This window comes from Kogia breviceps, chromosome 3, assembly GCF_026419965.1.
Source record: "Kogia breviceps isolate mKogBre1 chromosome 3, mKogBre1 haplotype 1, whole genome shotgun sequence".
Lineage (NCBI taxonomy): Eukaryota > Metazoa > Chordata > Mammalia > Artiodactyla > Physeteridae > Kogia > Kogia breviceps.
In genome coordinates, this window is record NC_081312.1 from 106,363,234 (window position 1) to 106,376,591 (window position 13,358).

Below are 13,358 nucleotides of genomic sequence, written 5' to 3' on the forward strand. Positions count from 1 at the left end.
CCAGCCCCTGGTGGTCAAGACACAGTCTGGGTCCCCTGCACTGTGCCATGGTGACAAGCTGTGACCTAGGCCCCAGGTCTCCTCTGCATCTGCTCTCTTTGCAGCCCAGTACTTCGCTAGCACCATGATCATCGTGGGCCTCTCCGTGGTCGTCACAGTGATCGTGCTACAGTACCACCACCACGACCCTGACGGTGGCAAGATGCCCAAGTGGGTGAGTTCCTCCCCAACTCCTCCACCAGAGGGTGGGTCAGGGCCCCTCCTCAGAGGAGGCTCCGAGGATGACTTATCTATTTTTAAAATCCCACAAACAGCTAGCATTCCTAAACAAAAAGCTGCAATTTCTTACCTGTCTGCATATCTCTGCATCCAGGGCAGTATGGTGAATGCTCTTAGGGTCCCACGTGGCTGTCTTTACAATCTGACATCCCAGAGCAGAGCTCAGGTCAAACACTCTGCACCTTTCACTGGACAGTGTTTCTAAACCTCCTTTTTGCACGTACACTATTAGAAGCAATACACAAGATGAGCACACAGACGCTGGTTGGATCTTCAAGACAGAATGGGGAGTGAAAAGAGTAAGAAATAGAGTGAACAGTGTACCAATATATACAATCAGTTGTCGATGAAAATAATCAATAAACTATCAATAAGAAGAATAGAAAAGAGTTTTATTTGAGTCAAACTGAGGACTAGCCTAGAAGCCGGCTTCCCAGATTAATCTGAGAAGCTGCTCTGGAGAAGCAGGATTTTCAGCACAGTTTTATATCCTTTCAGAACAAAGAACATGAATTGAGTTGGGGTTACGTTTCTTCAAGGTAAACAAAACAAAACAAAACAAAAACACGGCAAGTCAGCATGGCCTTGGTGCCTGAGAAGGAAGTCTTATCATTGGAAGACCAGCACTGGTGTTCCAGGAAGAGAGGCATTTAATCTTTATTTTTATCATGGACATTCTTTACTTTTGGTCAATGTGCCCTTTCCTCTAATAATTAAAGCAGATGTCTGTTTGATAGGCCACAAACAGGCTATTTTAGTTAGCATCAAATTCAAGTTAACTCATGTATAAGCCAGAATGACTTCCCTATATCTCAGTATGTGAAACTTTCTTTTATCACAATATACATAGGAAAGTGATTTAACCAAAAGCCTATAAAATAAAGGTGTAAGTAGTTAACAGTGGGGAAGGAGGATGGGATAAAAGGAAATGGATGGATGGGACTTCCCTGGTGGTCCAATGGGTAAGAATCTGTGCTCCCAATGCAGGGGGCCCGTGTTTGAACCCTGGTCAGGGAACTAGATCCCACATGCCGCAACTAAGAGTTCGCATGCCACAACTCAAGATCCCGCACACGGCAAAGAATATCCTGAGTGCCACAACTAGGACCTGGCGCAGCTAAATAAATAAATAAATATATTTTTTTAAAAAGGAAGTGGATGGTAAATAAATGTTTGTCATCTGAGCCCAGGTCAGGCCACATGGTCCCAGTGCCTCCCAGTACTGATGTGTTGTGACATGTGCTGATGCTTCCCCAGCCATGGGCCGTGCTCCATTGGAGTCCAATGTCCAAAGCTCTATACCACCCTCGCCGGGCACTTGGGAAACCTTGGTTGGGGGGCAAGCAGGGCCTGGACTTTCCCCGCCTCACTTGGTGTGACCAAACCCCCGGCAGGGCAGAGCTACCCCCCCACCCCTCACCCCACTTCTTACTTGGGCCCCACAAACCCTCCAGTCTTCCCATCGAGAGAGCATGGCTTAGGGACAGTTGGGAGCTAAAGAAGCCCTCTCATACCAAAACAAGCCTGTCTTTGCAGACCCATAAATCTTGCCTCCAAGTTCAGAGTCAATTTAGGACTCACCAGTGCACTAAATGTAACTGCAAGATGTAAGATGCATTCCCTTAATCTCCAGGAGCAGGGAGCTCCTGGCCCTTCTAAAAATATCCATTGTGCAATAATTTACAGTTACCCAAAATTTAACTTAGGAAAGACGACCTTTTTTTTTTTTTTTTTTTTTTAAGATATTGGCTTTACAGAGTGACTGCCCTTGAATTCTTTTCCACAGCAAATCCTTACACTTAATAATTCTCTCGTGGCATCAGCACTGAGCTCCCCACAATGGTGCCACCTCCCACATGGGTCACATCACCACAGTCTGCGGGCTTGTTTTGAGAAGTCCCTCCCCCCTCAAAAAAAGAAGCTGAGACACGTTTGCACACATTCACCTACATTCTCATCTGACTTCCTTATAACTCTGATACACTTTCTTGTGTACCCACCCATTTGTTTGAAATAACATTTACATGTTTCAGAAGTCAAAATCAAAGAATTATACATAAGAAACTCCTGCTCCCATTCCTGCCCCTCCCCCTACTTCCACCACCAATTGATAACCATTTCAATTAATTTCTTTTTCCTTCCAGTGTTTATGCAGATGCCAAAATATAAACACATATTCTTATTTCTTCTGTTTTGACTGATGTAAAGACAAGGGGATTAAGGCAGTAAGATACAAAACCATTTTTAATGACTTGGTAGCACTTTACTGTTCCAGAAAAATCTGAATTAAGAGCATATGCTGATTATTCACCTTTCAGCACAAGAGCATGTTAAAGCCAATGGTGCAAAGCAGATATGAAACTTGTATTTCTCTTTCACTTTATATAACACACTGCGTTTTTTTTCTCTTTCCATGTGTATATGAAACATAAACAGCCTCCGAGGGGCTTTCATTGTGATCTGTTGCCATGAAGAAGACACTGCCCGTGCGGTGGCATTATGTGAGATTCACACAGCCAGAAACAAAACCATAACCTAACAGCAGAGGTCACAAGCACAGTCTGAGAAGTGCCAAGAGGATAATCTCATCTTCTGAGATGCTTTAGCCTTGAAAGCTAATGATTTAGGTCATGAAATTCAAACTAGATTTAGCTTGAGCTATGCCCCAGGGGATGTGCAGACCCCCACTTGGCAGGCACAGCCCTGGATCTGAGGCTCAGCTCTCCCTTCCAGGCTGCCTCTGGGTTTCGGCACACTCACTGCCCCATGTGCTCCCTTGAGCTCTGGCCCCAACTTTCTGGTGCCTTCTGAGTGGGGGTTTGGCTAAAGTCACAGGGGGCTTGCAGAGAACCTAGCAGCCCCTTTTATAGATGAGGCTGCAGAAGTCTGAACTCATTAGGTGACTCAAACTCACTGTGTGACCTTGACCCAATTTATTTGCCTCTTTGAGCCTCAGATTCGTTTTTTTAAATGTATTTTATTCAAGTATAGTTGATTTACAATGTTGTGTTAGTTTCTGGTGTACAGCAAAGTGATTCAGTTATACATATACATATACATATATATTCTTTTTCAGATTCTTTTCCATTATGGTTTATTACAGGATATTCAATACAGTTCCCTGTGCTATATAGTAGGATCTTGTTGTTTAACCATTCTATATATAATGGTTTGCATCTGCTTACCCCAAACTCCCAATCCATCCCTCCCTCACTGCCTACGCCTGAGCCTCAGCTTCTTTATCTGTAAAATGGGGGAATTATACTCACTTCACTGAACCCTTAGATGCCCAGGTGAGATGGCTTGTGTTGAGCCTCACGTGGAGTGTCCACGTGGGGCTGTGTGTTTCTGCTCCTTACTGATCCTGGGAAACAGAGTCTGCAGGCTGGCTCTTCCAGGCTCTGGAGGTATGTCCATAGGGTGTGGGCAGGATAAAGAGTGCCGCCTATGATGGACAAGGGTGATCTTTACAGCTGCTGCAAAACTGCTCTTACGCCTTCTTGTTCTTTTCATTGCTGTCTCCAGACCAGATAACTGCAGTTATCTTTGATAAGTGTCATAAAAATGGTTACCAAAAAAAGGGTGGCAGACACGAATTTCACAACTTGCTGCCTGCACTTACAGATGGGAAGCATACCTGCTACACTGCTGATGGAATTTGCCTACAATCATAAACCAAAATTCAAATCAGTATCTGGATCATTTCAGGGAAAGGGCTCACTTTTCTTGCACTTGTCTAAATAGGCTTGCAAGAATTTTTTAAAAGCTGGATTGAGGTTTCACAAGTCTCCCTTCTTTCTATTAGAAGGGAGAAACAAGTCTCTCCAGCATCTTCTATGCATGCGGGCAACGTATGTTTATAAAACAATTTAGGCCAGAGGTCGGCAAACTATGGCCCTGGTGGCCAAATCCAACCTGCCAACTGCTTTTGCAAATAAAATTTTATTAGAAAAAAAAGCCTCTTTGCTCTTTTGCATGTATGGCTGATTTTGCACTGTATCAGCAAAGTTAAAATATTTACTGTCTGGCCCTTTAAAGAAAGTCTGCCAACCCCAGCTTCAGACTTTTCACAGCACTTTTTCTCATATCATCTCCTTCAGTCTTCACTGCAGTGTAATGAGTTAGGTTAGAGGTTCCTAAACTCCCATGCTTCACAGCACCTTTCATGTCTCAGTGTTTTTTGTTTTTTGTTTTTTCCACAGAGCACCTAGGACAAGAGGAATACCTAACGGTTCTATTATTTAAACAGGTCAAAACGACTTACTAAGTACTTACACCCTGACAGCTTAGCACCTGTTGCCACAGCTAACTTCTCTCATCTTGGGAGCATGCTACCCTCCTTGTCTGTTCCACGATGACTTTCTTGGCACTTGCCTTTTATCAGGACAAGTTCCAAAATCTACTTTGCAAGGAATGCAGTGATCTAATGTGACAGTCTGAACTGCTTCAGGCTAGGGGTGCACACAGTGTCTGACACATGCCACAAGGTTGCCCTTGAAACTTTAACATCTCCAGGGGTGCCCTTGTGAGTTTGTCACCACACACTGGCGTACCTCACAGGGAGTTACAGTTGGTGGTCCCTAGTTCCAGATGAGGAAGGACCGGAGAGGGTGACTTGCTCTGTTCCCCAGCTCAGGGCTCTCTTTAGAAGACAGCCCTCTCCTCCCACACAGGCTGTCCTCCCTGAGATGGCAGTGTGTGCATAGTTCCTTCCCAGGGTGATTTTCTGTATTGCTTTGTCATTGCCTCACATTTGATTCAACCATTGTACCTCGTTGGCACTGCTTGCCTGTGTAAAGTCGCCTGGGAAGGCCTGGGGACCTGTCACCCCTAGGGTCCACCCCCACGAAGCCTAGATGGTATCACAGCATCCCCTTGGACGGATCAGCCGTGCGCCCTTCCCGGCCACCCTAACGGTGTGCTGTCTCTGCAGACAAGAGTCATCCTCCTGAACTGGTGTGCCTGGTTCCTGCGCATGAAGAGACCGGGGGAGGACAAGGTGCGGCCGGCCTGCCAGCACAAGCAACGCCGCTGCAGCCTGGCCAGCGTGGAGATGAGTGCCATGGCGGGGCCGCCGGCTACCAACGGCAACCTGCTGTACATCGGCTTCCGTGGCCTGGACAGCGTGCACTGCGCGCCCACCCCCGACTCGGGGGTCGTGTGCAGCCGCGTGGCCTGCTCGCCCACGCACGACGAGCACCTGCTGCACGGCGGCCAGCCCTCGGAGGGGGACCCGGACCTGGCCAAGATTCTGGAGGAGGTACGCTACATCGCCCACTGCTTCCGCTGCCGGGACGAGAGCGAGGCCGTGTGCAGCGAGTGGAAGTTCGCGGCCTGTGTGGTGGACCGTCTGTGCCTCATGGCCTTCTCGGTCTTCACCATCCTCTGCACCATTGGCATCTTGATGTCGGCGCCCAACTTCGTCGAGGCTGTGTCCAAAGACTTCGCTTGACTCTGTCCTGGCTCCCAGCATGTAGGAAACGCAGAGATGGGCGATGACGTTGGCTTAGGGAGAACTTGGGGGTGCTGGTTCCACAGCACCGTTAAACCCGAGGACGCAGATGTATCCTATCTCTGTCGTGTCGGTTTCAGTTTACTTGTTACTTTCAGTAATAGGAGCTCAGCACGTTTCTGTTTAACTCTCTTTGATGGGCCACTGGATATCCCCCGAGCATCCTTATGGTCAGCAGGACCCTGGAGAGGTCGTTTTGCCCATTCTCCACTGCCTGGTGTGCCCTTCAAAGAGGTTCGGGTAGCTCAGGGCTGACTGCCAGGTGAGGCCTGGGTAGCTGGTCTGCATGCCTGCATGTCACTTGCTGTGAGGGCTTACATGAAAATTCGTATCTGCTTTGCCTGTGTACAAATCTAGATTGAAGCTAATCATCATAATAAACCACACTCAGTAAGTCCATCAGATAATTGACTGATGGAACAAAACTAAACTAAACTAAAACTTAAAACCCAACTGTTTGGTTTTTCTTCAATTCAGACTTTAATTTTCTCTACCAAAGACAGTTGGTAGAGAGAAACAGTTTTATGCTATGTCTACATTTAAAAAAAGAGACAGTAATAGTTCGTCTTGTAAATTACGCTTTTGCCAGCCTGATTTTTGACAACCTACCCTGTGAGGGGAGCCAGGAGGGACACAGGTGTGTGTTGATTCTGAACCAGGACTAGACCCAGTCAAGTTAAGGGGATTTCTGTAGATCCCAGGCACTCCCAAGCTTTCTGTGCTGCCCCCAGGCACTGGCATGTTGAGTCGGTCTGTTCTATTTGACAAAACCCAAAGGACTAGTAGAATTCCATTAGAATTACCACCCAATATAATAATAGCTGAAGCTAATTTAAACCATCTATGTGTTTGTTTTTTTTCATGTAAGTAATAGCTGAAGCTAAGTTAAACCATATGTGTTTTTGTTTTTTTAAATAATGCATTAGACACTTCACATGTATTGGAGTTTATTAGTCTTACAAATTTGTGGATCCATACAAATGCACAACATGAAGTCACCAAGGTATTCTATGCTTTTTATCCATGTGTCAGGGCCAAGGGGCAGGGATTTGGGCCTCTTCTGGCTCCCTGTGTGGCAGGAACTGGGGAGGGGGTGGCACGGCTGATGGCTTTCCTGAATGGCAGGTCAGTGATGGTTAGCAGGAGGGGCTTACAGACTAACAGTGGCTGCACACCCAGTAATTCCAGTTTCTGGTTTGGGGGAGATCTGCTTTCCCACAGCTCACACACAGAGCTTCAGCCCAGAGAGCTGGCTGAATGGGTGGATTCACTGGAGGTGTGTGCTTTGAAAGCTAGGGAAATTTTTATTTTAAATCCAGGTGGTGATGCAGTTCTCCACTTAGATTGTCTAGCTGACAATCATCCCTTTGCTTCTCCCATCCTTACTGTTTAATGTGATCAGAGGAAGACACAAGACAATCTCTCCTGTTCTGTTTTTTCATCTAGTAACTCTCAGAGCTCAAAACTGCAGAAGGTGTCTGAGCTCCTGGGGATCTTTAATTTGCTTCTAACCCCTGAAATGGATACATCATGAGGGAAGATTTGATTTTCAGAGCAAAAGAAATTGCATGCACTTCTTCAGCCACTTATTTCTCTCATTTCTGGGTGGATCTGTGTGCACTGAAGAAGATGGAGGCTTGTGTATGATGTGTGTGTATGTGTGTGAGAACACGTGTGTGTGAGCACCTTCAGAAAAGGCCCCTGGTTTACAGCAAGAAGGCTGATAAATAAGGGCATTCCAGCAACATACTGTTTGGAGGAGGGTCGTCCTCAGAGTACACTCATTCTATGTGGAGTGGACGAAAAATGCACAATCATTTTTTTTTTCTATTAAAGTGTCTTTAGAAACAACTAGAAGTGTTTTGGTATATAAAGAGAGAGCTTCATTTCTTATTGCTATTTGAAGTTGATCCCTACTACATTTTTCTTTAATAAAAAACCTTTTTGGTTTTGTATTTTATACAGAAAAACGTAAAAGGGCAAACAAAAGGGATTTGTATTTTGACCACCCAAGTAACTACTCTGCGATTTAAAAAGTAGTAATAAGGAAAAGATGCACACATAGGAAGACAAGTGTGAAGGGCTGAAAATAAGCCCCCACCCACCCCAGCCCCTGCCTTCTCTCCTCACAGGGGACCATCAGTGAGCTTCTGGGAAGGGGTGGGCATTTCCAGAAAAAAAGGAAGGGAGAGAGGCTGAGCAGGGAGGAAGAGGATGTGGAGAGACACCTTCCTTTTCTGTCTGTTTCTAGCACCCATGCTGTGCTCAGCGCCCTGCACTTTGCTTTTTTCACTTGGTGTTAAGAGATCTTTCCATAACAACATATAAAGATCTACCTCATTCTTAATAGCTGCTTAGCGTTCCATTGTCCCCGTGCACTATAATTTCTTTGATTAGTCTTTTATTAGTGAACCTATAGAGTATTTCCTGCCTTTATTTTTATACACAGATCTAAAATTAGCATCCTTGTACTTATATCATGGCATACTTTTGTGACTATCTTGATATCAATTCCAACTTGAAAATGGAGTTGCTGGATTTAAGGTTATGTGCATTTAACACTTTTGTCAGTATTGCCAGATTATTCTTCAAAAATTGACCCGTGGCTACACTTAAGAGTATAATGAAAAGTTGGATTTCTCAGTTTTCTCAAACAACTTTTTTTTTCCAGTCTGGTGAAAAATGATATTACAGTATCATTCTGATTTAGTTCACTTTATTAGGAGTGAAGTTGAACATCTTTTCAAATGTTTCCTGGTAATTTTTTGGTAAATTTATATCCTTTACACAATTTTGGCGTTTTCTTAATTAATTTGGCTGTGTATTTTGAAACCTTTCTGTCTTATGTCTTGAAATATTTTTGTCTTTTGACGTTCTCTATTGATTTGCTTATTAATGGTCATATATATATATATATATATAAAGTTTAAAGTTTTATGTTGTCAACTTACCCATATTTTCCTTGTTAGATGCCAGAATTTGTTTCCAGTTCTAAAAGACCTTTCTCATTCTGAGATTATAAATAAATTTACTCATATTTTCTTCTAAATCCTTATGGTTTCATCTGTTTATCTTTACATCTTCTAACTCCCAGGAATTCATTTATTGCAGGAAATGGAGGTAAAAATGTGTTTTTCTTCCCTCCAAATGGTTGGTCAGTTGTGCCAGCAAAATACATGACAGTGAATTCTGGTATATAATTGTAGTTTTTTCCCCATTTGTTCAAAATGACACCTTATTTGTAAACTAAATTCCTCCAAGTGTTTGGGTCTGCTTCTGTTTTATTGATTTGTGTCCCTATGAATTCCTTTAATTTCTGAGGCTTCATTCCAATTAATATAAAATATTCATATTAATGTAAACATTTCAGTCAAGGCTCTTCTCTACACTCTCTCCCTCTCTTCCTCTCTCTCTTTTTTCTGTAACTCTTTCTTTCTCATATATACACACACAACTTTTTAAAAAATTGGGATCACAATGAATTTCTAGATTGTCTTCCTATCGAAGAATACTGCAATCCAGGCTTGTATTCAAATCTAATTTTATGTCATTCGTAGAGTTTTATGGTTTCAGATAGGTCCTATGAATTTGTTATTGTCTATTTCTAGATGTCACTTGGCTACCATTTTTAATGGAATGAGTTTTTACATTTTGTATTCTCACTGGATATATAGGAAAGTAGTCGATTTTGCATATCAGTGTTATAATCAAACACCCCAACTATGATTTCTTACTGTTTCTAAGATTTTCTTTTGCCTCTCCCTTTCCACTAATTTCCCTTATTTCTTTCTCTTAGCCAACTTCATTTGAGAACAGTGTTAAATAATAGTGACTCAGGTGGCATACCTGTCTTGTTCCTGACATCAATGGGATGGTTTAATGTCTCACTGTTTAACTTGTTTGAAGACATGTATTTTCCTTGTCATAATAAAAAGTATCTGTGTATTCTCAAACTATTAAGGCTTTCTGGGGAAATGTAGATGTTAGTTTTTTGTCACAGCCTTCTCAGTATCCATGGAGATGATCAGAAGGGTTTCCTCTTTGCTCTAGTAGTATGTTGTATATTAATAGATTGCTTTAGACCAAACTACTATTATGTTCCTGAGACGATCTCTACTTTGATTTTTGCTATCAATTTCATATATGAGATGAATCATTCTGCAGCTTGCTTTATGTGCAAAACCAAAAGAAACCAAAGAACGCTCTATATTCTGCAACCATTTACTTGGTTTTAGAATCATCTTCTACTTAAGTGTCAAATGTCTCACCAGGGCTGGGGGCTGTCTGGGAATACACTGGGGTGCTTCTGAATTTCTCCCACTGGGCACGTTAGGTCCTAGGGCACTTCTGGAGTCAATTTTAGTTACATGTTTTTTAAGAAAATTAATTTTAATCCAATTTTCAGTATATTTATGTAGTTGTGCAATATGGGAACTTAGGATTTTAAAATTTCCTCTATATTCATAATTATGTCTCCATTTTTCATTTCTAAGTGTGTGCATTTCTCCTTTTGTCTTTATTGATTTGGCTCGCCAAGGATTTTATTTTTCTATATTTTCAGACACTGAAACCTTAGACTTATTCATCAGTTTGGGGACCTGTCTGCAGCCCCTGTTGCCCCTGGGCTGATGCAACCCTTCCTGGGATAGCAGGCAAGCAGTACAGGGGGAGCCACAGCAGGGCTCCGGCACCAGGACTGGAGCTTCACTTGGCAGTGAGAGCCAGAGGGTCAAACCAGGCCAGGCAGTGGGGATGTGTCTGATGAGGCTCATCATGTCACCCCTGTGACCACAGTTAGTTGGAGAACAGACCCACTGAAGCTTTAACAAGAAGCTGTCTTGAGGCTCTGGACTCCCGGAAGCAATCCTTTCTCACATAATAATTTCTGTTCCCTGGTTACTTCGTTCTTTCTGGCCCAAACCTTCCTTTCTGGCCCAATCCTTCTTAGACCTGACCTTACTGCTCCTGGCTCCTTTTCAAATTATCACCTACTTCATTTTCATGTGGGTTTGTCTTTTTAATATCAGAGCTTATCACGTGATGGGGACTGTCTGCAGTTTCAGGCTTTCTGAACTCTTGTGGTCAAATCTTGCTGAGTCCGCAGTACACCCCACTTGGGGAATCTCAAGAATGCAAAACATCCTAGCATTCTGCCCTGTTCTTTGCCCTTTCTAGTCTGTCTCTCCAATGTCTCATTTAAAAATGTACATTCTTTCCTAATTTTTTTCTTGCTAGAGCCTTATTGCCAATCTCTCCTCTGCTGTTAGACTTCTATAGTTCTACCTTCTGACAAATACTGCCCATCAACAAATTCTGCTGTTGTATTTTGTAATTCTTAAATTTCTGCCTTGATTTTTAATATTTCAGTCCTCCTCTACTCTTATTTTTGTATTTTTTATTTTTAAGACTTTATTTTTTAGAGCAGTTACAGATCCACAGCAAAATTGAGGAAGGTATGGAGATTTCCCAGGTACTCCCTGCCCCCCGCATGCCTAACCTCCCTCATGATGGACATTTGTTACAAGTGATGAACCTACACATAGTTATCAACCAAAGTCCATAGTTTACACAAGGGTTCACTCTTGATGTTGTGCATTCCGTGAGTTTGGACAAATGTATAAAGATGTGTACCTAGCGTTATAGTATCATACAAAGTAGTTTCACTGCCCTAAAAATCATCTGTGCTCTCATCTATTCATTCCCCACTCCCAACCCTTGGCAATGATTGATCTTGTCACTGTCTCCATAGTTTTGCCTTGTCTAGAAAGTCATATAGTTGGAATCACACAGTATATGGCCTTTTCACATTGACTTCTTTCACTTAGTAATATGCATTTAAGGTTCCCCAGTGTCTTTTCATGGTGAGTAACAGTTCATTGTCTGTATCATTTACTTCATGATATGGCTCCTTGCTCCTTTTCTAATTATCATTTACTATATTTACATGTGGGTTTGACTTTTTAATATCAGTGATTATCATACCATAGTTTATCCATTCACCTACTGAAGGAGTTGGTTGCTTCCAAGTTTTGGCAGTCATTAATAAAGATGCTATAAACATCTGCATGCAGATTTTTGCCTGGATATAAGTTTTCATCTCCTTTTAGTAAATACCAAGGGGTGTGATTACTAGATTGTATGGTAAAACTATGTTTAGTTTTTAAAGTAACTGTCTTCCAAAGTGGCTGTACCATTTTGCATTCCCACTGGTAATGAAAGACAGTTCCTGTTTCTTTCCTTCCTTGCCAGTATTTGGGGTTGTCCATCTTCCAGATTTCGGCCATCTAATAGGTATGTACTAGTATCAAGTTGTTTTGATTTTAATTTCCCTGATGGCATATGATGTAGAGCATCTTTTCATATGCTTATTTGCCATCTATATGTCTTCTTTGACAGGGTGTTTGTTAAGGTCTTTGGCCCATTTTTTAAATCAGGTTGTTGTGTTTTAAGAGTTCTTTGTATATATTGGATAACAATCCTTTATCAGATGTGTCTTTTTCAAATATTTTCTCCTAATCTGTGACTTGTCTTTTCATTTTCTTGGTATTGTCTTTCAAAGAGCAGAAGTTTTGCATTTAAATGAAGTCTAGTCTATTATTTATTTCTTTCATGGACATGCCTTTGCTGTTTTATCTAAAAAGTCATCTCCATACCCAAGGTCATCTACACTTTCTCTTGTTATCTCCCAGGAGTTACATAATTCTGTGGGGGTTTTTTTGTTTGTTTGTTTGTTTGTTTGTTTGTTTTGCAGTACACGGGCCTCTCACTGTTGTGGCCTCTCCCGTTGCGGAGCACAGGCTCTGGACGCACAGGCTCAGCGGCCATGGCTCACGGGCCCAGCCGCTCCGCGACATGTGGGATCTTCCCGGACCGGGGCACGGACCCGTGTCCCCTGCATCAGCAGGCGGACTCCCAACCACTGCGCCACCAGGGAAGCCCTGTGTTTTAAAGTTAGGTCTGTGATCCACTTTGAGGCAATTTTTTGGACAGTATATACTCTGTGTCTAGATTTATTTATTTATTTTTGCATGTGGATGTTTAGTTGCTCCAGCATTATTTGTTGAATAAATTATCCTTTCCATTGAGTTGACTTTGCTTCTTTGTCAAGGATCAGTTAACTATATTTATGTGAGTCTATTTCTGGGCTCTTTATTGTCTCCCATTGGGTACCATCTGGGTTCTCTATTCTGCTCTATTTGTCTATTCTTTTGTTAATACTACATTGTCATGATTACTATAGATCTACAGTAAGTCTTGAAGTCAAACCCTTATTTAAAAAAATGTTATATATATTTTTGAATTGTGATAAAATGTACAGAACATAAAATTTACCATCTTTAAGTGTACAGTTTGGTGGCATTAATTGCATTCACATTTTTGTACAACCATCACCACCATCTGTCACTAGAACTCCTTTTGTCTTGCAAAATTGAACTCTATGCATTAAACACTAATCCCCCATTTCCCATCCCCCAGACCCTGGCAACCACAATTCTACTCTGTCTCTATGAATTTGATTATTCTAGATACCTCACATCAGTGGAATCATGCAGGATTTGTCATTCTG

The 13,358-nt window shown here is 42.4% G+C and overlaps 1 protein-coding gene across 7 annotated transcripts in view; it reads left to right on the top strand.

Moving 5' to 3' along the window:
* LOC131752023 (neuronal acetylcholine receptor subunit alpha-7) overlaps positions 1 to 8,837 on the top strand; it is a 133,374-nt gene extending 124,537 nt beyond the window's left edge. For 5 of the 7 annotated variants that reach the window (XM_067029456.1, XM_067029455.1, XM_067029458.1 and 2 more), the window contains 2 exons: positions 105 to 214; positions 5,213 to 8,830. In XM_067029456.1, coding sequence (XP_066885557.1) covers positions 105 to 214; positions 5,213 to 5,731 — 629 coding nt within the window. In that variant the 3' untranslated portion in view covers positions 5,732 to 8,830. Of the gene's footprint in view, positions 1 to 104; positions 215 to 5,212 lie in introns of all 7 variants that reach the window. The other 2 variants (XM_067029459.1, XM_067029454.1) reach the window with 2 other exon arrangements.
* The last annotated feature ends 4,521 nt before the right edge of the window (positions 8,838 to 13,358 follow it).